The sequence below is a fragment of the Oncorhynchus keta genome, chromosome 9, assembly GCF_023373465.1.
Source record: "Oncorhynchus keta strain PuntledgeMale-10-30-2019 chromosome 9, Oket_V2, whole genome shotgun sequence".
In the NCBI taxonomy this organism is placed as follows: Eukaryota; Metazoa; Chordata; class Actinopteri; order Salmoniformes; family Salmonidae; genus Oncorhynchus; species Oncorhynchus keta.
In genome coordinates this window covers 9,208,751-9,233,975 of record NC_068429.1, presented here as the reverse complement: position 1 = coordinate 9,233,975, position 25,225 = coordinate 9,208,751, and the positions used below count along the sequence as shown (strand labels likewise).

Here is a 25,225-nt window from a genome sequence, read left to right as displayed (position 1 = left end):
TGTCTCAACAATTTCTTATATTTATTTCCCCTTTTTCATTACAGGCAGATAAGAGAAGAAGGCATGCCACTGAACACATAATAAAAATAGACGAGGAAGTTCAATTCCGAAATACTGTCATACTGTGAGCTGTTGACAAAAAAGGGAAACATACATTAGGAAATATATCATATATCAATATATCATTTTTCTAGATCATACCCTGACTCACATACAATATACCAAGTCACATGAAGCAAGCACTTAATCACCCATGTGCTCGGGCAGGCTGGAACGCTCAGTGCATAAATATCATTGGTACACAAATAAGCCCAGCCAAGGTTTCCCAAACCTAGTCTGAGACCCGGTGTTTATCAAACCCACATGAAACTGGTCAGTGGAAATGTAGTGGTCCTACGACATCACCTCAATGAGCACTTCCAGTTCCAGACAAATCCTTCCCGACAACAAGGTTGGATTTTCACAATATTTAATCCAGCTGGAGTGAAATGCTGCATACACAATGAGTTTCCCAGACCAGGACCGAAAGAAAACTGGTCCATCCCCTTCCCAGACCAGGACGGAAAACTGGCCCATCCCCTTCCCAGACCAGGACGGAAAACTGGTCCATCCCCTTCCCAGACCAGGACGGAAAACTGGTCCATCCCCTTCCCAGACCAGGACGGAAAACTGGCCCATCCCCTTCCCAGACCAGGACGGAAAACTGGTCCATCCCCTTCCCAGACCAGGACGGAAAACTGGTCCATCCCCTTCCCAGACCAGGACGGAAAACTGGTCCATCCCCTTCCCAGACCAGGACGGAAAACTGGTCCATCCCCTTCCCAGACCAGGACGGAAAACTGGTCCATCCCCTTCCCAGACCAGGACGGAAAACTGGTCCATCCCCTTCCCAGACCAGGACGGAAAACTGGTCCATCCCCTTCCCAGACCAGGACGGAAAACTGGTCCATCCCCTTCCCAGACCAGAAAACTGGTCCATCCCCTTCCCAGACCAGAAAACTGGTCCATCCCCTTCCCAGACCAGGACGGAAAACTGGTCCATCCCCTTCCCCCTTCCCAGACCAGGACGGAAAACTGGTCCATCCCCTTCCCAGACCAGGACGGAAAACTGGTCCATCCCCTTCCCAGACCAGGACGGAAAACTGGTCCATCCCCTTCCCAGACCAGAAAACTGGTCCATCCCCTTCCCAGACCAGAAAACTGGTCCATCCCCTTCCCAGACCAGACCAGAAAACTGGTCCATCCCCTTCCCAGACCAGAAAACTGGTCCATCCCCTTCCCAGACCAGACCAGAAAACTGGTCCATCCCCTTCCCAGACCAGACCAGAAAACTGGTCCATCCCCTTCCCAGACCAGACCAGAAAACTGGTCCATCCCCTTCCCAGACCAGAAAACTGGTCCATCCCCTTCCCAGACCAGAAAACTGGTCCATCCCCTTCCCAGACCAGACCAGAAAACTGGTCCATCCCCTTCCCAGACCAGACCAGAAAACTGGTCCATCCCCTTCCCAGACCAGACCAGAAAACTGGTCCATCCCCTTCCCAGACCAGAAAACTGGTCCATCCCCTTCCCAGACCAGAAAACTGGTCCATCCCCTTCCCAGACCAGAAAACTGGTCCATCCCCTTCCCAGACCAGAAAACTGGTCCATCCCCTTCCCAGACCAGGACGGAAAACTGGTCCATCCCCCAATTCACCTTAAAGCATCAAATCAGCAGAAAAAAAGATCAGGGAGGGGCTGGTGAAATGTAAGCACTCAAATCCATAGACAGAGCTATGGATGCAATATATATATTGTTGTTTACAAACATTGGAATAAAATACAGTTATATTTTGGGTTCTCATGAACTAAGGGGCATTTGAGGCATTTCCAAGTTATATTCTTCAAGAATCAATGGGTACATATAATTCAATTATAACTCCAAAAATATATTAAGCAACTGCAGATTGCCACTTTAAACCTCTCGATTCCTCTTGGTTCTCTGCCACTGCTTGATGGTAGAAGTTGTCCCTAACCACAGATATCCCTACCCTTCAATCCTAACCATAACCATGACATACTAATTTAACCACAGATCTAGGATCAGGCTACTCTACACCTAAACGTTCTATCCTTAGCCACGACAAGAATATAAACCCATATCTTTTATTTTTATTTATTTTACCTTTATTTTCCTAGGCAAGTCAGTTAAGAACAAATTCTTATTTTCAATGACGGCCTACCACTAGGCCACCCAGCCGCCACGAGCTGTATCTGGGATAAGTGGATAAGGACACATTCTACCTTTTCCTTTTTGACCATGTGCAGCCTAGTCTAGACCTTAGAAAGCAAGCCAGACTCGGGGGCGCTGGCCTTGATGATATTCTGGATCTCCTTGAATTTCGGGTGCTCCTTGTCGCCTACCAGCTGGAGGAGGACAGACTCACTGGTGGTGACAATGATCCCGGTGCGAGCCATTCGCTGAGAGAGATAGAAAGAGATTATTATGTTTTAATGTAACCTTTATTTAACTAGTCAAGTCAGTTAAAGAACAAATTCTTATTTACAATGACGAACTACCAAAAGGCAAAAGGCATCCTGTGGGGACGGGGGCACAACACCACATAAAGAAAGACCTAACACAACAACATAGCATGGCAACAACACATGGGAGCAACACAACATGACAACATGGGAGCAACACAACATGACAACATGGGAGCAACACAACATGACAACATGGGAGCAACACACATGAGAGCGAGAGCGAGAGAGAGCGAGAGAGAGCGAGAGAGAGCGAGAGAGAGAGAGAGAGAGAGAGAGAGAGAGAGAGAGAGAGAGCGAGAGAGAGAGAGAGAGGTTGGGGTCAGAGCCAGGAGAGCGAGAGAGACAGAGAACGAGAGGTTGGGGTCAGAACCAGAGAGTGTGGTTTTGGTCAGAGCCAGGAGAGCGAGAGAACAAGAGGTTGGGGTCAGAGCCAGAGAGTGTGGTTTTGGTCAGAGCCAGGAGAGCGAGAGAGAACGAGAGGTTGGGGTCAGAGCCAGAGAATGTGGTTTTGGTCAGAGCCAGGAGAGCGAGAGAGAACGAGAGGTTGGGGTCAGAACCAGAGAGTGTGGTTTTGGTCAAGAGCCGCGAGAGAGAAAGAGAACGAGAGGTTGGGGTCAGAGCCAGAGATCGAGAGGTTGGGGTCAGAGCCAGAGAGAGAGAGCCAGAGCCAGAGCCAGAGCCAGAGCCAGAGCCAGAGCCAGAGCGAGAGAGAGAGAGAGAGAGAGGTTGGGGCCAGAGCTAGAGAGGTTGGGGTCAGAGCCAGAGAGAGAAAGAGAGCGAGAGGTTGGGGCCAGAGCTAGAGAGGTTGGGGTCAGAGCCAGAGAGAGAAAGAGAGAGAGGTTGGAGCCAGAGCTAGAGAGGTTGGGGTCAGAGCCAGAAAGAGAGAGAGAGAGGTTGGGGCCAGAGCCAAAGTCAGTTACAGTACAACACCCCCAGATCAGTTTGAAGTGCCTTGCTCAAAGGCGGTAGGTAGAACATGGAATATTGATATAGGTTCATATGGTGCTGCTGCGTGGTGCTGCTCTCCAAACTTTTCTTTTCGAAGAATGTCTTCATACTGTACAAAGTAAATGTCCGAGCTACTCACACTTTTCATGTATTGTTGTTGGTAGCAGGGTTGAGGTCAATTCCAATTCAATTCAGAAAGTAAACCAAATTCCATTTCCAATTCCACATTTTACTAATTGAAACGCATTGGAGGTATTTTTGTTTTATCAGTGGACTTACTGAATTGACTGGAACTGAAATGGAATTGTTTAAATGGATCGTTGTTAGAAGCACCATCTTTCAACATGAAAATGTTGAAAATAACTTGTAGATATGTTTTCAGCAGCATATATGTATTTGATGCAAATAGAGTCAAATAGCTTATTCACTCAATATCCTTTTGCGAACCTAGCAGAGCCGTCTTATCGCGATACCAATACCTGCTGCTTTTTACTTTGCAGCATTATGTGATTCTGTAATTCTGTGATTCTGTAATTCTGTGATTCTGTAATTCTGTAATTCTGTAATTCTGTGTTCACGAATGGAATCAAGTTATATTACTGATTCATTCTCATTGACAGCCTGCGAGCTACCGGGTCGCCTGCGAGCTACCGGGTCGCCTGCGAGCTACCGGGTCGCCTGCGAGCTACCGGGTCGCCTGCGAGCTACCGGGTCGCCTGCGAGCTACCACGTTGGAGACCCCTGTGATGTTTACATTTTACACTTTCATGATATTATGCAAATATGTATATAAGGCTGTATATAAGGCTCCCGAGTGGTACAGCGGTGTAAGACACTGTGCTAGAGGTGTCACTACAGACCCTGGTTCGATCCTGGGCTGTATCACAACCTGTCGTGATCTGGAGTCCCATAGGGCGGCGCACACCGTCGTCCTGGTTAGGGGAAGGTTTGGCCGGGGTAGGCCATCGTTTTAAAATAAGAATTTGTTCTTAACGGACTTGCCTAGTTTATAAAAATTTTAAAAAGATAAAAAATAAATAAATGAAAATATACATTTAAATAAATGAAAATATGATACTCACCTCCAGTGCAAACATTCTGTCCATCATGCTACGGGATGAGGTGGAGTCTGCCACCATGTGCACCTCGAAACCCCTCGCTAGCAGGTCTAGGGCTGTCTGCTGGATGCACACATGGGTCTGAGACAGACAACACAGGAGGTCTGGGTTACGTATAGGAAGAGCTATGTTCAAAGTCCGGATGACAAAATGGCTACTAATAAAAAGGACATATCTTTGGTTTTTAAGTGCATACGTTCTAATTGTACTGTACTGGGATTTCACCCTCTGTTGTCCAAATCAACTGCACCACTAAACTACACCCCTAGATGGCGGCAGCGTGTAAGACAGTCTCCCCCTATACAATGAGAGTACATTTTGGCAGATTGGATATCAATCAAATCAAATCCAAGTTTATTTGTCACATGCGCTGAATACAACAGGTGTAGGTAGACCTTACAGTGAAATGCTGAATACAACAGGTGTAGTAGACCTTACAGTGAAATGCTGAATACAACAGGTGTAGTAGACCTTACAGTGAAATGCTGAATACAACAGGTGTAGGTAGACCTTACAGTGAAATGCTGAATACAACAGGTGTAGTAGACCTTACAGTGAAATGCTGAATACAACAGGTGTAGGTAGACCTTACAGTGAAATGCTGAATACAACAGGTGTAGTAGACCTTACAGTGAAATGCTGAATACAACAGGTGTAGTAGACCTTACAGTGAAATGCTGAATACAACAGGTGTAGGTAGACCTTACAGTGAAATGCTGAATACAACAGGTGTAGTAGACCTTACAGTGAAATGCTGAATACAACAGGTGTAGTAGACCTTACAGTGAAATGCTGAATACAACAGGTGTAGTAGACCTTACAGTGAAATGCTGAATACAACAGGTGTAGGTAGACCTTACAGTGAAATGCTGAATACAACAGGTGTAGGTAGACCTTACAGTGAAATGCTGAATACAACAGGTGTAGTAGACCTTACAGTGAAATGCTGAATACAACAGGTGTAGTAGACCTTACAGTGAAATGCTGAATACAACAGGTGTAGTAGACCTTACAGTGAAATGCTGAATACAACAGGTGTAGTAGACCTTACAGTGAAATGCTGAATACAACAGGTGTAGTAGACCTTACAGTGAAATGCTGAATACAACAGGTGTAGTAGACCTTACAGTGAAATGCTGAATACAACAGGTGTAGTAGACCTCACAGTGAAATGCTGAATACAACAGGTGTAGTAGACCTTATAGTGAAATGCTGAATACAACAGGTGTAGTAGACCTTACAGTGAAATGCTGAATACAACAGGTGTAGTAGACCTTATAGTGAAATGCTGAATACAACAGGTGCACCTTATAGTGAAATGCTGAATACAACAGGTGTAGTAGACCTTACAGTGAAATGCTGAATACAACAGGTGCACCTTACAGTGAAATGCTGAATACAACAGGTGCACCTTACAGTGAAATGCTGAATACAACAGATGCACCTTATAGTGAAATGCTGAATACAACAGGTGCACCTTATAGTGAAATGCTGAATACAACAGGTGCACCTTATAGTGAAATGCTGAATACAACAGGTGCACCTTATAGTGACATGCTGAATACAACAGGTGCACCCTTATAGTGAAATGCTGAATACAACAGGTGCACCCTTATAGTGAAATGCTGAATACAACAGGTGCAGTAGACCTTATAGTGACATGCTGAATACAACAGGTGCAGTAGACCTTATAGTGACATGCTGAATACAACAGGTGCACCCTTATAGTGAAATGCTGAATACAACAGGTGCAGTAGACCTTATAGTGACATGCTGAATACAACAGGTGCAGTAGACCTAGTGACATGAATACAACAGGTGCACCCTATAGTGAAATGCTGAATACAACAGGTGCAGTAGACCTTATAGTGACATGCTGAATACAACAGGTGCAGTAGACCTTATAGTGACATGCTGAATACAACAGGTGCACCCTTATAGTGAAATGCTGAATACAACAGGTGCAGTAGACCTTATAGTGACATGCTGAATACAACAGGTGCACCTTATAGTGAAATGCTGAATACAACAGGTGCACCTTATAGTGAAATGCTGAATACAACAGGTGCACCTTATAGTGAAATGCTGAATACAACAGGTGTAGTAGACCTTATAGTGACATGCTGAATACAACAGGTGCAGTAGACCTTATAGTGACATGCTGAATACAACAGGTGCACCCTTATAGTGAAATGCTGAATACAACAGGTGCAGTAGACCTTATAGTGACATGCTGAATACAACAGGTGCAGTAGACCTTATAGTGAAATGCTGAATACAACAGGTGCACCCTTATAGTGAAATGCTGAATACAACAGGTGCAGTAGACCTTATAGTGACATGCTGAATACAACAGGTGCACCTTATAGTGAAATGCTGAATACAACAGGTGCATAGTGAAATGCTGAATACAACAGGTGCACCTTATAGTGAAATGCTGAATACAACAGGTGCACCTTATAGTGAAATGCTGAATACAACAGGTGCACCTTATAGTGAAATGCTGAATACAACAGGTGTAGGTGAACCTTACAGTGAAATGCTGAATACAACAGGTGCACCTTATAGTGAAATGCTGAATACAACAGGTGTACCTTATAGTGAAATGCTGAATACAACAGGTGCACCTTATAGTGAAATGCTGAATACAACAGGTGTAGTAGACCTTACAGTGAAATGCTGAATACAACAGGTGTAGTAGACCTTACAGTGAAATGCTGAATACAACAGGTGCACCTTATAGTGAAATGCTGAATACAACAGGTGTAGTAGACCTTATAGTGAAATGCTGAATACAACAGGTGCACCTTATAGTGAAATGCTGAATACAACAGGTGTAGTAGACCTTATAGTGAAATGCTGAATACAACAGGTGCACCTTATAGTGAAATGCTGAATACAACAGGTGCACCTTATAGTGAAATGCTGAATACAACAGGTGCACCTTATAGTGAAATGCTGAATACAACAGGTGCACCTTATAGTGAAATGCTGAATACAACAGGTGTAGTAGACCTTACAGTGAAATGCTGAATACAACAGGTGCACCTTATAGTGAAATGCTGAATACAACAGGTGCACCTTATAGTGAAATGCTGAATACAACAGGTGCACCTTATAGTGAAATGCTGAATACAACAGGTGTAGGTGAACCTTATAGTGAAATGCTGAATACAACAGGTGCACCTTATAGTGAAATGCTGAATACAACAGGTGTACCTTATAGTGAAATGCTGAATACAACAGGTGTAGTAGACCTCACAGTGAAATGCTGAATACAACAGGTGTAGTAGACCTTATAGTGAAATGCTGAATACAACAGGTGTAGTAGACCTCATAGTGAAATGCTGAATACAACAGGTGTAGTAGACCTTACAGTGAAATGCTGAATACAACAGGTGTAGTAGACCTCACAGTGAAATGCTGAATACAACAGGTGTAGTAGACCTCACAGTGAAATGCTGAATACAACAGGTGTAGTAGACCTTACAGTGAAATGCTGAATACAACAGGTGTAGTAGACCTTACAGTGAAATGCTGAATATAACAGGTGTAGTAGACCTTACAGTGAAATGCTGAATACAACAGGTGTAGTAGACCTTACAGTGAAATGCTGAATACAACAGGTGTAGTAGACCTTACAGTGAAATGCTGAATACAACAGGTGTAGTAGACCTTACAGTGAAATGCTGAATACAACAGGTGTAGTAGACCTTATAGTGAAATGCTGAATACAACAGGTGTAGTAGACCTTACAGTGAAATGCTGAATACAACAGGTGTAGTAGACCTTATAGTGAAATGCTGAATACAACAGGTGTAGTAGACCTTACAGTGAAATGCTGAATACAACAGGTGTAGTAGACCTTACAGTGAAATGCTGAATACAACAGGTGTAGTAGACCTTATAGTGAAATGCTGAATACAACAGGTGCACCTTATAGTGAAATGCTGAATACAACAGGTGCACCTTATAGTGAAATGCTGAATACAACAGGTGTAGTAGACCTTATAGTGAAATGCTGAATACAACAGGTGTAGTAGACCTTACAGTGAAATGCTGAATACAACAGGTGTAGTAGACCTTATAGTGAAATGCTGAATACAACAGGTGTAGTAGACCTCACAGTGAAATGCTGAATACAACAGGTGTAGTAGACCTCACAGTGAAATGCTGAATACAACAGGTGTAGTAGACCTTACAGTGAAATGCTGAATACAACAGGTGTAGTAGACCTTACAGTGAAATGCTGAATATAACAGGTGTAGTAGACCTTACAGTGAAATGCTGAATACAACAGATGTAGTAGACCTCACAGTGAAATGCTGAATACAACAGGTGTAGTAGACCTTACTGTGAAATGCTGAATACAACAGGTGTAGTAGACCTTACAGTGAAATGCTGAATACAACAGGTGTAGTAGACCTTACAGTGAAATGCTGAATACAACAGGTGTAGTAGACCTTATAGTGAAATGCTGAATACAACAGGTGTAGTAGACCTTATAGTGAAATGCTGAATACAACAGGTGTAGTAGACCTTACAGTGAAATGCTGAATACAACAGGTGTAGTAGACCTTACAGTGAAATGCTGAATACAACAGGTGTAGTAGACCTTATAGTGAAATGCTGAATACAACAGGTGTAGTAGACCTTACAGTGAAATGCTGAATACAACAGGTGTAGGTAGACCTTATAGTGAAATGCTGAATACAACAGGTGTAGTAGACCTTATAGTGAAATGCTGAATACAACAGGTGTAGTAGACCTTACAGTGAAATGCTGAATACAACAGGTGTAGTAGACCTTATAGTGAAATGCTGAATACAACAGGTGTAGTAGACCTCACAGTGAAATGCTGAATACAACAGGTGTAGTAGACCTTATAGTGAAATGCTGAATACAACAGGTGTAGTAGACCTTACAGTGAAATGCTGAATACAACAGGTGTAGTAGACCTCACAGTGAAATGCTGAATACAACAGGTGTAGTAGACCTTACAGTGAAATGCTGAATACAACAGGTGTAGTAGACCTCACAGTGAAATGCTGAATACAACAGGTGTAGTAGACCTTACAGTGAAATGCTGAATACAACAGGTGTAGTAGACCTTACAGTGAAATGCTGAATACAACAGGTGTAGTAGACCTCACAGTGAAATGCTGAATACAACAGGTGTAGTAGACCTTACAGTGAAATGCTGAATACAACAGGTGTAGTAGACCTCACAGTGAAATGCTGAATACAACAGGTGTAGTAGACCTTACAGTGAAATGCTGAATACAACAGGTGTAGTAGACCTCACAGTGAAATGCTGAATACAACAGGTGTAGTAGACCTTACAGTGAAATGCTGAATACAACAGGTGTAGTAGACCTTACAGTGAAATGCTGAATACAACAGGTTTTTTATTTTTATTTTTTTATTTATTTCACCTTTATTTAACCAGGTAGGCTAGTTGAGAACAAGTTCTCATTTGCAACTGCGACCTGGCCAAGATAAAGCATAGCAGTGTGAACAGACAACACAGAGTTACACATGGAGTAAACAATTAACTAGTCAATAACACAGTAGAAAAAATGGGCAATCTATATACAATGTGTGCAAAAGGCATGAGGAGGTAGTAATACAATTTTGCAGATTAACACTGGAGTGATAAATGATCAGATGGGCATGTACAGGTAGAGATATTGGTGATATTGGTGTGCAAAAGAGCAGAAAAGTAAATAAATAAAAACAGTATAAAAACAGTATGAAAGGCAGGTGAATAAGCTATTTACCTATAGAATACAGCTGCAGCGATCAGGCTCGGATAGCTGATGTTTGAAGTTGGTGAGGGAGATAAAAGTCTCCAACTTCAGCGATTTTACAATAGTCACAGGCAGCAGAGTACTGGAACGAAAGGCGGCCAAATGAGGTGTTGGCTTTAGGGATGATCAGTGAGATACACCTGCTGGAGCGCGTGCTACGGATGGGTGTTGCCATCGTGACCAGTGAACTGAGATAAGGCGGAGCTTTACCTAGCATGGACTTGTAAATGACCTGGAGCCAGTGGGTCTGGCGAGTAGTGAGGGCCAGCCGACCATACAAGTCGCAGTGGTGGGTGGTATAAGGTGCTTTAGTGACAAAACGGATGGCACTGTGATAGACTGCATCCAGTTTGCTGAGTAGAGTGTTGGAAGCCATTTTGTAGATGACATCGCCGATCGAGGATCTGGATAGTCACAGGTACAGCGTGAGTGAAGACCTTTGTTGCGGAATAGAAAGCCGACTCTGGATTTGATTTTTGATTGGAGATGTTTGATGTAGTCTGGAAGGAGAGTTTGCAGTCTAGCCAGACACCTAGGTACTTATAGATGTCCACATATTCAAGGTTGGAACCATCCAGGGTGGTGATGCTAGTCGGGCATGCAGGTGCAGGCAGCGATCGGTTGAAAAGCATGCATTTGGTTTTACTCGCGTTTAAGAGCAGTTGGAGGCCACGGAAGGAGTGCTGTATGGCATTGAAGCTCGTTTGGAGGTTTGAAACAGTGTCCAATGACGGGCCGATACATAGAATGGTGTCGTCTGCGTAGGTGGATCAGGGAATCGCCCGCAGCAAGAGCAACATCATTGATATATACAGAGAAAAGAGTCGGCCCGAGAATTGAACCCTGTGGCACCCCATAGAGACTGCCAGAGGACCGGACAGCATGCCCTCTGATTTGACACACTGAACTCTGTCTGCAAAGTAATTGAACCAGGCAAGGCAGTCATCCGAAAAACCGAGGCTGTAGTCTGCCGATAAGAATTTGGTGATTGACAGAGTCGAAAGCCTGGCTCGATGAAGACCTCACAGTGAAAGGTGTAGTAGACCTCACAGTGAAATGCTGAATACAACAGGTGTAGTAGACCTTACAGTGAAATGCTGAATACAACAGGTGTAGTAGACCTTACAGTGAAATGCTGAATACAACAGGTGTAGTAGACCTTACAGTGAAATGCTGAATACAACAGGTGCACCTTATAGTGAAATGCTGAATACAACAGGTGTAGTAGACCTTATAGTGAAATGCTGAATACAACAGGTGTAGTAGACCTTACAGTGAAATGCTGAATACAACAGGTGTAGTAGACCTTACAGTGAAATGCTGAATACAACAGGTGTAGTAGACCTTACAGTGAAATGCTGAATACAACAGGTGTAGTAGACCTTATAGTGAAATGCTGAATACAACAGGTGTAGTAGACCTTACAGTGAAATGCTGAATACAACAGGTGCACCTTATAGTGAAATGCTGAATACAACAGGTGCACCTTATAGTGAAATGCTGAATACAACAGGTGTAGTAGACCTTACAGTGAAATGCTGAATACAACAGGTGTAGTAGACCTTATAGTGAAATGCTGAATACAACAGGTGTAGTAGACCTTATAGTGAAATGCTGAATACAACAGGTGTAGTAGACCTTATAGTGAAATGCTGAATACAACAGGTGTAGTAGACCTTATAGTGAAATGCTGAATACAACAGGTGTAGTAGACCTTATAGTGAAATGCTGAATACAACAGGTGTAGTAGACCTTATAGTGAAATGCTGAATACAACAGGTGTAGTAGACCTTATAGTGAAATGCTGAATACAACAGGTGTAGTAGACCTTATAGTGAAATGCTGAATACAACAGGTGCACCTTATAGTGAAATGCTGAATACAACAGGTGTAGTAGACCTTATAGTGAAATGCTGAATACAACAGGTGTAGTAGACCTTATAGTGAAATGCTGAATACAACAGGTGTAGTAGACCTTATAGTGAAATGCTGAATACAACAGGTGTAGTAGACCTTATAGTGAAATGCTGAATACAACAGGTGTAGTAGACCTTATAGTGAAATGCTGAATACAACAGGTGTAGTAGACCTTATAGTGAAATGCTGAATACAACAGGTGTAGTAGACCTTATAGTGAAATGCTGAATACAACAGGTGTAGTAGACCTTATAGTGAAATGCTGAATACAACAGGTGTAGTAGACCTTATAGTGAAATGCTGAATACAACAGGTGTAGTAGACCTTATAGTGAAATGCTTACTTACAGGCTCTAACCAATAGTGCAATAAAGGTATTAGGTGAACAATAGGTAAGTGAAGAAATGAAACAACAGTAAAAAGACAGTGAAAAATAACAGAAGCGAGGCTAAATACAGTAGAGAGGCTATATACAGTAGAGAGGCTAAATACAGTAGAGAGGCTAAATACAGTAGAGAGGCTATATACAGTAGAGAGGCTATATACAGTAGAGAGGCTATATACAGTAGAGAGGCTATATACAGTAGAGAGGCTAAATACAGTAGAGAGGCTATATACAGTAGAGAGGCTAAATACAGTAGAGAGGCTATATACAGTAGAGAGGCTATATACAGTAGAGAGGCTATATACAGTAGAGAGGCTATATACAGTAGAGAGGCTATATACAGTAGAGAGGCTATATACAGTAGAGAGGCTATATACAGTAGAGAGGCTATATACAGTAGAGAGGCTATATACAGTAGAGAGGCTATATACAGTAGAGAGGCTATATACAGTAGAGAGGCTAAATACAGTAGAGAGGCTATATACAGTAGAGAGGCTATATACAGTAGAGAGGCTAAATACAGTAGAGAGGCTATATACAGTAGAGAGGCTATATACAGTAGAGAGGCTACATACAGTAGAGAGGCTATATACAGTAGAGAGGCTATATACAGTAGAGAGGCTATATACAGTAGAGAGCTATATACAGTAGAGAGGCTATATACAGTAGAGAGGCTATATACAGTAGAGAGGCTATATACAGTAGAGAGGCTATATACAGTAGAGAGGCTATATACAGTAGAGAGGCTATATACAGTAGAGAGGCTACATACAGTAGAGAGGCTATATACAGTAGAGAGGCTATATACAGTAGAGAGGCTATATACAGTAGAGAGGCTATATACAGTAGAGGCTATATACAGTAGAGAGGCTAAATACAGTAGAGAGGCTAAATACAGTAGAGAGGCTAAATACAGTAGAGAGGCTATATACAGTAGAGAGGCTAAATACAGTAGAGAGGCTATATACAGTAGAGAGGCTAAATACAGTAGAGAGGCTAAATACAGTAGAGAGGCTAAATACAGTAGAGAGGCTATATACAGTAGAGAGGCTAAATACAGTAGAGAGGCTAAATACAGTAGAGAGGCTATATACAGTAGAGAGGCTAAATACAGTAGAGAGGCTATATACAGTAGAGAGGCTAAATACAGTAGAGAGGCTATATACAGTAGAGAGGCTAAATACAGTAGAGAGGCTAAATACAGTAGAGAGGCTAAATACAGTAGAGAGGCTAAATACAGTAGAGAGGCTAAATACAGTAGAGAGGCTATATACAGTAGAGAGGCTATATACAGTAGAGAGGCTAAATACAGTAGAGAGGCTAAATACAGTAGAGAGGCTAAATACAGTAGAGAGGCTAAATACAGTAGAGAGGCTATATACAGTAGAGAGGCTATATACAGTAGAGAGGCTATATACAGTAGAGAGGCTAAATACAGTAGAGAGGCTAAATACAGTAGAGAGGCTAAATACAGTAGAGAGGCTATATACAGTAGAGAGGCTAAATACAGTAGAGAGGCTATATACAGTAGAGAGGCTATATACAGTAGAGAGGCTAAATACAGTAGAGAGGCTATATACAGTAGAGAGGCTATATACAGTAGAGAGGCTATATACAGTAGAGAGGCTATATACAGTAGAGAGGCTATATACAGTAGAGAGGCTATATACAGTAGAGAGGCTATATACAGTAGAGAGGCTAAATACAGTAGAGAGGCTAAATACAGTAGAGAGGCTATATACAGTAGAGAGGCTATATACAGTAGAGAGGCTATATACAGTAGAGAGGCTATATACAGTAGAGAGGCTAAATACAGTAGAGAGGCTAAATACAGTAGAGAGGCTATATACAGTAGAGAGGCTATATACAGTAGAGAGGCTATATACAGTAGAGAGGCTATATACAGTAGAGAGGCTATATACAGTAGAGAGGCTAAATACAGTAGAGAGGCTATATACAGTAGAGAGGCTATATACAGTAGAGAGGCTATATACAGTAGAGAGGCTAAATACAGTAGAGAGGCTATATACAGTAGAGAGGCTATATACAGTAGAGAGGCTATATACAGTAGAGAGGCTATATACAGTAGAGAGGCTATATACAGTAGAGAGGCTATATACAGTAGAGAGGCTATATACAGTAGAGAGGCTATATACAGTAGAGAGGCTATATACAGTAGAGAGGCTATATACAGTAGAGAGGCTATATACAGTAGAGAGGCTATATACAGTAGAGAGGCTATATACAGTAGAGAGGCTAAATACAGTAGAGAGGCTAAATACAGTAGAGAGGCTATATACAGTAGAGAGGCTATATACAGTAGAGAGGCTATATACAGTAGAGAGGCTATATACAGTAGAGAGGCTATATACAGTAGAGAGGCTATATACAGTAGAGAGGCTAAATACAGTAGAGAGGCTATATACAGTAGAGAGGCTATATACAGTAGAGAGGCTATATACAGTAGAGAGGCTAAATACAGTAGAGAGGCTATATACAGTAGAGAGGCTATATACAGTAGAGAGGCTATATACAGTAGAGAGGCTATATACAGTAGAGAGGCTATATACAGTAGAGAGGCTATATACAGTAGAGAGGCTATATACAGTAGAGAGGCTATATACAGTAGAGAGGCTATATACAGTAGAGAGGCTATATACAGTAGAGAGGCTATATACAGTAGAGAGGCTATATACAGTAGAGAGGCTATATACAGTAGAGAGGCTATATACAGTAGAGAGGCTATATACAGTAGAGAGGCTAAATACAGTAGAGAGGCTATATACAGTAGAGAGGCTATATACAGTAGAGAGGCTAAATACAGTAGAGAGGCTATATACAGTAGAGAGGCTATATACAGTAGAGAGGCTAAATACAGTAGAGAGGCTATATACAGTAGAGAGGCTATATACAGTAGAGAGGCTATATACAGTAGAGAGGCTATATACAGTAGAGAGGCTATATACAGTAGAGAGGCTATATACAGTAGAGAGGCTAGTAGAGAGGCTATATACAGTAGAGAGGCTAAATACAGTAGAGAGGCTATATACAGTAGAGAGGCTATATACAGTAGAGAGGCTAAATACAGTAGAGAGGCTATATACAGTAGAGAGGCTATATACAGTAGAGAGGCTATATACAGTAGAGAGGCTATATACAGTAGAGAGGCTAAATACAGTAGAGAGGCTAAATACAGTAGAGAGGCTAAATACAGTAGAGAGGCTAAATACAGTAGAGAGGCTATATACAGTAGAGAGGCTAAATACAGTAGAGAGGCTATATACAGTAGAGAGGCTAAATACAGTAGAGAGGCTAAATACAGTAGAGTAAATACAGTAGAGGCTAAATACAGTAGAGAGGCTAAATACAGTAGAGAGGCTAAATACAGTAGAGAGGCTATATACAGTAGAGAGGCTAAATACAGTAGAGAGGCTATATACAGTAGAGAGGCTAAATACAGTAGAGAGGCTATATACAGTAGAGAGGCTAAATACAGTAGAGAGGCTAAATACAGTAGAGAGGCTAAATACAGTAGAGAGGCTAAATACAGTAGAGAGGCTAAATACAGTAGAGAGGCTAAATACAGTAGAGAGGCTATATACAGTAGAGAGGCTATATACAGTAGAGAGGCTAAATACAGTAGAGAGGCTAAATACAGTAGAGAGGCTAAATACAGTAGAGAGGCTAAATACAGTAGAGAGGCTATATACAGTAGAGAGGCTATATACAGTAGAGAGGCTAAATACAGTAGAGAGGCTAAATACAGTAGAGAGGCTAAATACAGTAGAGAGGCTATATACAGTAGAGAGGCTATATACAGTAGAGAGGCTAAATACAGTAGAGAGGCTATATACAGTAGAGAGGCTATATACAGTAGAGAGGCTAAATACAGTAGAGAGGCTATATACAGTAGAGAGGCTATATACAGTAGAGAGGCTATATACAGTAGAGAGGCTATATACAGTAGAGAGGCTATATACAGTAGAGAGGCTATATACAGTAGAGAGGCTATATACAGTAGAGAGGCTATATACAGTAGAGAGGCTATATACAGTAGAGAGGCTAAATACAGTAGAGAGGCTATATACAGTAGAGAGGCTATATACAGTAGAGAGGCTATATACAGTAGTATCTGACTCCCCACCCACTGAGGAGCCAGGCCCAGGTAATCAGAATGAGTTTTCCCCTGGGCTGGCGTGCTTACACGTGGTGTAAGTACTGCCAAATTCTCTAAAATGATGTTGGAGGCGGCTTATGGTACAGAAATCAACATTCAATTCTCTGGCAATAGCCCTGGTGGACATTCCTGCAGTCAGCATGCCAATTACATGCTCCCTCAAAACTTGAGGCATCTGTGGCATTGTGTTGTGTGACAAAACTGCACATTTTAGAGTGGCATTTTATTGTCCCCGGCACAAGGTGCACCTGTGTAATGACCATGCTGTTTAATCAGCTTCTTGATATGCCACATCTGTCAGGTGGATGGATTATCTTGGCAAATGAGAAATGCTCACTAACAGGGATGTAAACACATTTGTGCCCAAAATTTGAGAGAAATAAGCTTTTTGTGTTTATGGAACATTTCTGGGATCTTTTACTTCAGCTCTTGAAACATGGGACCAACACTTTACATGTTGCATTTATATTTTTGTTCAGTATATGAAAACGATCTAAATATTTAAAATTAACACTATTTAAATTTTCTTCTTTAAAAAAAAAAAAGTATTGATCAGATGGAGGTCATTACCACTAAATAATTTAAAAGGGAACGGTCAGGTGTGTAGCCGAATGTTTTATCCCTTTGAGGTGTGCCACAGTTCAACAAAGGTTTGGAACCATTGGTGTAAACAATATGGTGGGAGCTCCATCCTTCCCTACAGCTATCACACCCTCTCCTATCTCCACAAGTGCAAACGGCGTACAGTCTGGGACAGTGTCCCTCTCTCTGAACCTTACCTCCACCCCGAACAGCACCACGCTGCGGACCCCCGGCAGGTCGGCCAGGGCTGCCTCAGCCTCAGGCAGCACCATGGAGAACTTGGTCTTAGGGAACACCAGCCTGGCTCCAGTAAGGTCCATCTCCTGCACAGTGCTACCCAGGCCTTTGGGGTACTGCTCCGACACGATGACGGGGATCCCCAGGATACGAGCCCCCTGAAGCTACACAGTAGAGGGAACGGAGGGAGAGAGGGGAATATATACATGTCATATACAGATGTAGAATCGTAATTTGAGCAAGTTTTCAAAAGCAGGAAAATAATCCTGCAGCAACAGGAAATATCTATTATTATTATGCCTTTTTCTTTGCAATGCTGCCTAGTCTACTGCTAAATAGACTTGTGATGTGTCTGTTTCTCAAACTAGACACTAATTTACTACTTGTCCTCTTGCTCAGTTCTGCACCGGGGCCTCCCACTCCTCTTTCTATTCTGGTTAGAGCCAGTTTGCACTGTTCTGTGAAAGGAGTAGTACACAGCGTTGTACAAGATCTTCAGTTTCTTGGCAATTTGTCGCATGGAATGGCCTTCATTTCTCAGAACAAGAATAGACTGACGAGTTTCAGAAGAAAGTTATTTGTTTCTGGCTATCTTGAGCCTGTAATCGAACCCACAAATGCTGATGTTCCAGATACTCAACTAGTTTAAAGAAGGATAGTTTTATTGCTTCTTTAATCAGGACAACAGTTTTCAGCTGTGCTAACATAATTGCAAAAGGGTTTTCTAACGATCAATTAGCCTTTTAAAATGATAAACTTGGATTAGTTAACACAACGTGCCATTGGAACACAGTGGTGATGGTTGCTGATAATGGGCCTCTGTACGCCTATGTAGATATTCCATTTTTTTTTAATCTGCCGTTTCCAGCTACAATAGTCATTTACAACACTAACAATGTCTACACTGTATTTCTGATCAATTTGATGTTATTTTTTTAGTGACCCCAAATTTTGAATGGTAGTGTATATTTATAGTACCAGTCAAAAGTGTGGACACATATCTACTCATTCAAGGGTTTTTCTTTATTTTTACTATTTTCTACATTGTAGAATAATAGTGAAGACATCAAAACTATGAAATAACACATATGGAAGTAATCAAAAAAAGTGTTAAAGAAATGTAAATATATTTTATATTCATCAAAGTAGGCACCCTTTGCCTTGACATCTTTGCACACTCTTGGCATTTTAAATTCTGTTATTGCTAACTAATGTCAAGACACCTAGCTAGAATTCGGAACATATATTACGGTTAGCAAATTCGTAACATATTGTACATTTTGCAAATGTGCAACATATAATACAAATTGTCATTCAAATTGTAATACAAATTGTAGTTCTACAATGTAGAACATAGTAAAAATAAAGAAAAACCATGGAATGAGTAGGTGTGTCCAAACTTTTGGCTTGTACTGTACATAAATATTGCTTAAATGTAAAATTAACAAGTGTGTATGAAAAGGGGGTCAATTTACCAGTCTCTGTCCCACACTGATGATGTCACCGAAGTACTTGATAGCTGGGCGGAATCTTTCCTGCATGTCACAGCAGAAGAAAACTGTGGTGGCAGGGATCAGGTTCCCCAGTACTGTCACCTGAATATAAAACAATAGGATGGTTTATGGTTGTCATCATAGTTGTATATTTAGTCTACATTATCAATGACTGAGCTTAGTTGACTGCTTAGTCTTTGAGGAGAAATAAGTATTTATCGTAAATTGGCTTCATTTTACTCGGAAGCCCGAGTGGCGCATTGGTTGTTGAAAAGTGCCACTGAGAAAGACTGAATTATAAATTCTGATTAGCATACATTACTCAAAATCCGTACACCAAATATGGATGCCATAGAGAGTTGCTTTGAAATGGTGTAGAGCGTTGCTTTGAAATGGTGTAGAGCGTTGCTTTGAAATGGTGTAGAGCGTTGCTTTGAAATGGTGTAGAGCGTTGCTTTGAAATGGTGTAGAGCGTTGCTTTGAAATGGTGTAGAGCGTTGCTTTGAAATGGTGTAGAGCGTTGCTTTGAAATGGTGTAGAGCGTTGCTTTGAAATGGGCAGAGCATTGCTTTGAAATGGGTAGGGTTAGGGTTATTGGCTAAATTGGCTTGTCCCAGTAGTGATGTCTTGCGTTGTAGTGACATGGCGCAGTGGTTAAGGGCGTTGTACTGCAGTGCCAGCCCAGGCTCTGTCATAACCGGCCGCGACCGGGAGGTCCATGCACAATTGGCCTAGCTTCATCTGGGTTGGGGAGGGGTTGGCCAGTAGGGATGTCCTTGTCTCATCGCCCACCAGCGACTCCTGTGGCGAGCCGGGCAGAGTGCGCGCTAACCAAGGTTGCCAGGTGTTTCCTCCGCGGTTGGCTTCCGGGTTGGATGCGCTCTGTGTTAAGAAGCAGTGTGGCTTGGTTGGGTTGTGTATCGGAGGACGCATGACTTTCGACCTTCGTCTCATTTTTTTAGGCAATATTGTTGGTAGCCCTGCTACTCAAAAGCAAATATCATGCATTTTGTATGATTATTTAGCTCAGGCTACTACTGTATTAGTGATACACATATACATAGTGATAATGATAATGATGTACAAGTCTACGTTTGTTTTGGCCAGTTCACACTAAATAGGGTGTATTGGTAAAATATCCAAATAAAACGATTAATTTCCATTATACAGTAACTTATATAGAAAGTTATATGCGTAGACTCCAAGGCTTCGATTTTTACAGTAGAAAAATTACGTTAAATAAATAATTACACCAAGTTGATCATTTCCAAGCATCTCTCGTCACTAACACCTACTGTACAGTAGACTTTCTAATTATGTTAACTAATTATCTTTATCCCCTTACACTGTGTATAAGACAGTAGTTTTGGAATTGTTAGTTAGATTACTTGTTGGTTATCACTGCATTGTCGGAACTAGAAGCACAAGCATTTCGCTACACTCGCATTAACATCTGCTAACCATGTGTATGTGACAAATAACATTTGATAATTCAATATACATTTAATAAATATGAAATATGGCAACCTAAATTAAATACTGTAATGAATGTTGGATGATAGCTAGTATTTCTCTTTACCATTTTGGAACAAACATGTAGCCTACAAGAAATTGGGCATTTTTGTGACAGCGACCGTATGACTGACAAGTAGGCCAAGCTACAAAGTACTGTGGTGAACCGTTTTCAACTCTGTCTCTATGAAACCAATTCAATTTGTCAAAGTACTGTAAACTAGTAGGTTTTTACTTTTTGTGGCGATAATGTGCATCATTATATACAACATTTGCAATGAAAAAAACGAAACGGTAGAATCTTACATCCGTTTCCAAAGGTACAAATCGTAGCTTGCATTTCTCAGATATGATGAATCCTTTCGGCAAATCAATGTACTGTGCCCACTCGTCCGAATACAATTGAATCATGAATTTACGATGGAGGTCAATCTGGCGTCCGTAGATTGACAAAAACTTTTGAATGAGCACTTCATATCCAGAACCAACAGGCACAGAGGACGGCCGGGAAAACGCCGAAAATGAAAGCAAAACAGGGACATGATTGTTGTTGCTGTGACCGTCCGCCATGATTCCAGAAGCTGTGTCGTGTGTCTGCGTACAGCCGCGTGGGTCATTCAGAGAGGGCGCAACTGTGCAGAATCTAGAAAAGCGATCGGTAGAACAGATAGGTCTGTATTGTAGACCGGAAGAGTAGCCTAGTGTCAGGCCTATACATTCCATTTCTATCTGCGTCGTTGTGTTATTATGTTGTCCTCTTGCGCTGAATATGGCTCAAACATCTCAACTTTATACTATTGAGTTATCGAATGTTTTCCTTTACATTTTATTTTCCTTCGTCAAAATTAGAGTTGAATTTTATCTGAATTTGCATGTGACATTGTAGGCTCACAGTAATATCTAACCATTTCCCAATAGGATAATTTTACTTAATTGTATTTTTAATCCAACTCATTGACGGCTTGATGATTAGTTGATAAATTAAAGCAGGTGTGCTTGTCCAGGGTTACAACAAAAATGTGTACTGTTGGGGTTACTGGAGGACTGGGAAACACTGCCCTACATAATGTGTACTGTTGGGGTTACTGGAGGACTGGGAAACACTGCCCTACATAATGTGTACTGTTGGGGTTACTGGAGGACTGGGAAACACTGCCCTACATAATGTGTACTGTTGGGGTTACTGGAGGACTGGGAAACACTGCCCTACATAATGTGTACTGTTGGGGTTACTGGAGGACTGGGAAACACTGCCCTACATAATGTGTACTGTTGGGGTTACTGGAGGACTGGGAAACACTGCCCTACATAATGTGTACTGTTGGGGTTACTGGAGGACTGGGAAACACTGCCCTACATAATGTGTACTGTTGGGGTTACTGGAGGACTGGGAAACACTGCCCTACATAATGTGTACTGTTGGGGTTACTGGAGGACTGGGAAACACTGCCCTACATAATGTGTACTGTTGGGGTTACTGGAGGACTGGGAAACACTGCCCTACATAATGTGTTCTGTTGGGGTTACTGGAGGACTGGGAAACACTGCCCTACACAATGTGTACTGTTGGGGTTACTGGAGGACTGGAGTTGGGAAACACTGCCCTACATAATGTGTTCTGTTGGGGTTACTGGAGGACTGGGAAACACTGCCCTACATAATGTGTACTGTTGGGGTTACTGGAGTTGGGAAGCACTGCCCTACATAATGTGTACTGTTGGGGTTACTGGAGGACTGGGAAACACTGCCCTACATAATGTGTACTGTTGGGGTTACTGGAGGACTGGAGTTGGGAAACACTGACCTACATAATGTGTGCTGTTGGGGTTACTGGAGGACTGGGAAACACTGCCCTACATAATGTGTTCTGTTGGGGTTACTGGAGGACTGGGAAACACTGCCCTACATAATGTGTACTGTTGGGGTTACTGGAGTTGGGAAGCACTGCCCTACATAATGTGTACTGTTGGTTACTGGAGGACTGGGAAACACTGCCCTACATAATGTGTACTGTTGGGGTTACTGGAGGACTGGGAAACACTGCCCTACATAATGTGTACTGTAGGGGTTACTGGAGGACTGGGAAACACTGCCCTACATAATGTGTACTGTTGGGGTTACTGGAGGACTGGGAAACACTGCCCTACATAATGTGTACTGTTGGGGTTACTGGAGGACTGGGAAACACTGCCCTACATAATGTGTACTGTTGGGGTTACTGGAGGACTGGGAATATATATATATATATATATATATATAAACACTGCCCTACATAATGTGTACTGTTGGGGTTACTGGAGGACTGGAGTTGGGAAACACTGCCCTACATAATGTGTACTGTTGGGGTTACTGGAGGACTGGAGTTGGGAAACACTGCCCTACATAATGTGTACTGTTGGGGTTACTGGAGGACTGGAGTTGGGAAACACTGCCCTACATAATGTGTACTGTTGGGGTTACTGGAGGACTGGAGTTGGGAAACACTGCCCTACATAATGTGTACTGTTGGGGTTACTGGAGGACTGGAGTTGGGAAACACTGCCCTACATAATGTGTACTGTTGGGGTTACTGGAGGACTGGGAAACACTGCCCTACATAATGTGTACTGTTGGGGTTACTGGAGGACTGGAGTTGGGAAACACTGCCCTACATAATGTGTACTGTTGGGGTTACTGGAGGACTGGGAAACACTGCCCTACATAATGTGTACTGTTGGGGTTACTGGAGGACTGGGAAACACTGCCCTACATAATGTGTACTGTTGGGGTTACTGGAGGACTGGAGTTGGGAAACACTGCCCTACATAATGTGTACTGTTGGGGTTACTGGAGGACTGGGAAACACTGCCCTACATAATGTGTACTGTTGGGGTTACTGGAGGACTGGAGTTGGGAAACACTGGTCACTAGGGTAAACATTTACACCTTATGCAGTGTTCTAAAAAACTTCAAATGAAGAAGTGCTGTTCTGTCTTCTATGACCGTTCCATTCTCCAATCTGGGTTGATGAAAGTGTATTGTCTGCATGTTTATCTGCGGTCTGTCTGCCACCGCTAATATTCAACCAATCAGTGAATAGGCTAGCCCATATCAAGACGCTTCGGTACAGATTGTCATACTTCAGAACACTTGGTCATTTTCTATAGTCTGAGTGCCAGTCTGTTTGTGTGGTCATGCCAAAACAATGACAGCAATGTAATTGGCAAGAGCACATTTGACCAGGCCAAATTTAGTTAACCATGTCTGATTCAACGAAGTGGGCCCTCAAATGATGTCATCTGTTTCTAAATAAATGTGCTAACCAGTTTCACATTAAAAAAAATATTTAAAAAAAACATGACTAATAATCACAGTACAGGTAAAACCACACACTCGTCATTTTTTAAAACTTTTAATAATTCTTCCATATCATATTCACAATGGCACAGACTATTCCCATAATCAGCTAGGCTAAATATGTGTTCTAAAAAAAACTGTTAATGAAGGCTTCAATGATGACAATGGAAAACACAAATACAGTACATATACTGTTGGACCTCAATGGGTTAAAAACCCTACAGCTTGCAAGGTCTTCCCAGTGCACACAGTAAAAGTACCCTGAGAGAATCAACACAACAGGTGGTATAACTAGTATAACTAGTATAACTAGTACCACTTGAAGCAGCGACACCGCTTTGTTACCTGTTGTAAGAAAGCATCAGTCTTGTTTTAAAAGCCTGTAATATGTCTCTCTATGTATCATGTTTTCAACGGACTGAACTTTTAGATGATCATTATGAGGTAAGAGGTAAGGGGGGGGGGGGTCATACATGATTATAACATGTTTTACAATGCATTATAAACCACATCGTAATGCATTCAACATAACTGTCAGCGTTAAGTAGTGTTATAGCTTTATAGCTTTTACACAAACACAGACATTACAAAGACTATTTACTGTTGTAGCCCTAAGACCCTAGCTGTTAATGGAAAAATGTACAGGCATATTTTCCATTTTGGAAAGATGGGTTTCGGGTAAAAGCAAAGATAACAAATAAAACCAGAAATTGAATCTGAATTGAATAATTTTGAATTTGTATAAGGAAATTGTGATCCTATTGAATTTGTATAAGGACATTGAATCCTATTGAATTTGTATAAGGACATTGAATCCTATTGAATTTGTATAAGGACATTGAATCCTATTGAATTTGTATAAGGAAATTGAATCCTATTGAATTTGTATAAGGAAATTGAATCTGGTGGCACTAGTATCACTAAGTGTCTGAAGGAAAAGTTGAAAATGGTGGTCCATATAACTCTGAAATTTGAAAGTGTTGATGTATCTGGCACACAAGCACTGGACACACATTCACCCAAATTAAATACTATCAAATTAAAATGATAAACAGCAAATGCTGTTAAAAACACCATTTGACGAAATATTCAACATTTTAAATAATCAAAGTGAAATAAATGTGTTTGTGTCCAAACAGGAAAGTAAAACAAGAGGTATCAGTCAACCTAAAAATCGCTGATTTT

The 25,225-nt window shown here is 41.7% G+C and overlaps 1 protein-coding gene and 1 long non-coding RNA gene across 3 annotated transcripts; one reads left to right on the top strand and one right to left on the bottom strand.

The window, feature by feature from the left end:
• isoc1 (isochorismatase domain containing 1) lies at window positions 1-21,505 on the bottom strand. The gene is made up of 5 exons (XM_052525096.1): window positions 21,011-21,505; window positions 19,175-19,294; window positions 17,660-17,863; window positions 4,557-4,673; window positions 1-2,460 (listed from the first exon to the last, which is right to left on the bottom strand). The coding sequence occupies exons 1-5, from the start codon at window positions 21,425-21,427 to the stop codon at window positions 2,314-2,316; spliced, it is 1,005 nt and encodes a 334-aa protein (XP_052381056.1). The 5' UTR covers window positions 21,428-21,505; the 3' UTR covers window positions 1-2,313.
• LOC127931714 (uncharacterized) lies at window positions 4,991-9,314 on the top strand. Of its 2 annotated transcripts, none has more exons than XR_008142669.1 (3): window positions 4,991-5,779; window positions 8,893-9,196; window positions 9,273-9,314. It is a non-coding gene; the product is annotated as an uncharacterized LOC127931714 (long non-coding RNA). The 2 variants fall into 2 exon arrangements; XR_008142668.1 differs by lacking the exon at window positions 9,273-9,314 and having other exon boundaries at window positions 4,991-5,480; window positions 5,520-5,779; window positions 8,893-9,253.
• Window positions 21,506-25,225: the final 3,720 nt, after the last annotated feature.

Coding starts and splice junctions, on each gene's coding strand:
- isoc1 (XM_052525096.1), bottom strand. CDS start 21,427: ATGGAATGTATAGGCCTGACACTAGGCTACTCTTCCGGTCTACAATAC. Junction 17,864..19,174: donor TCAGTGTGGGACAGAGACTG/GTAAATTGACCC, acceptor TCTACTGTGTAG/CTTCAGGGGGCTCGTATCCT. Junction 4,674..17,659: donor TGGTGCTGTTCGGGGTGGAG/GTAAGGTTCAGA, acceptor TGTCTGTCTCAG/ACCCATGTGTGCATCCAGCA.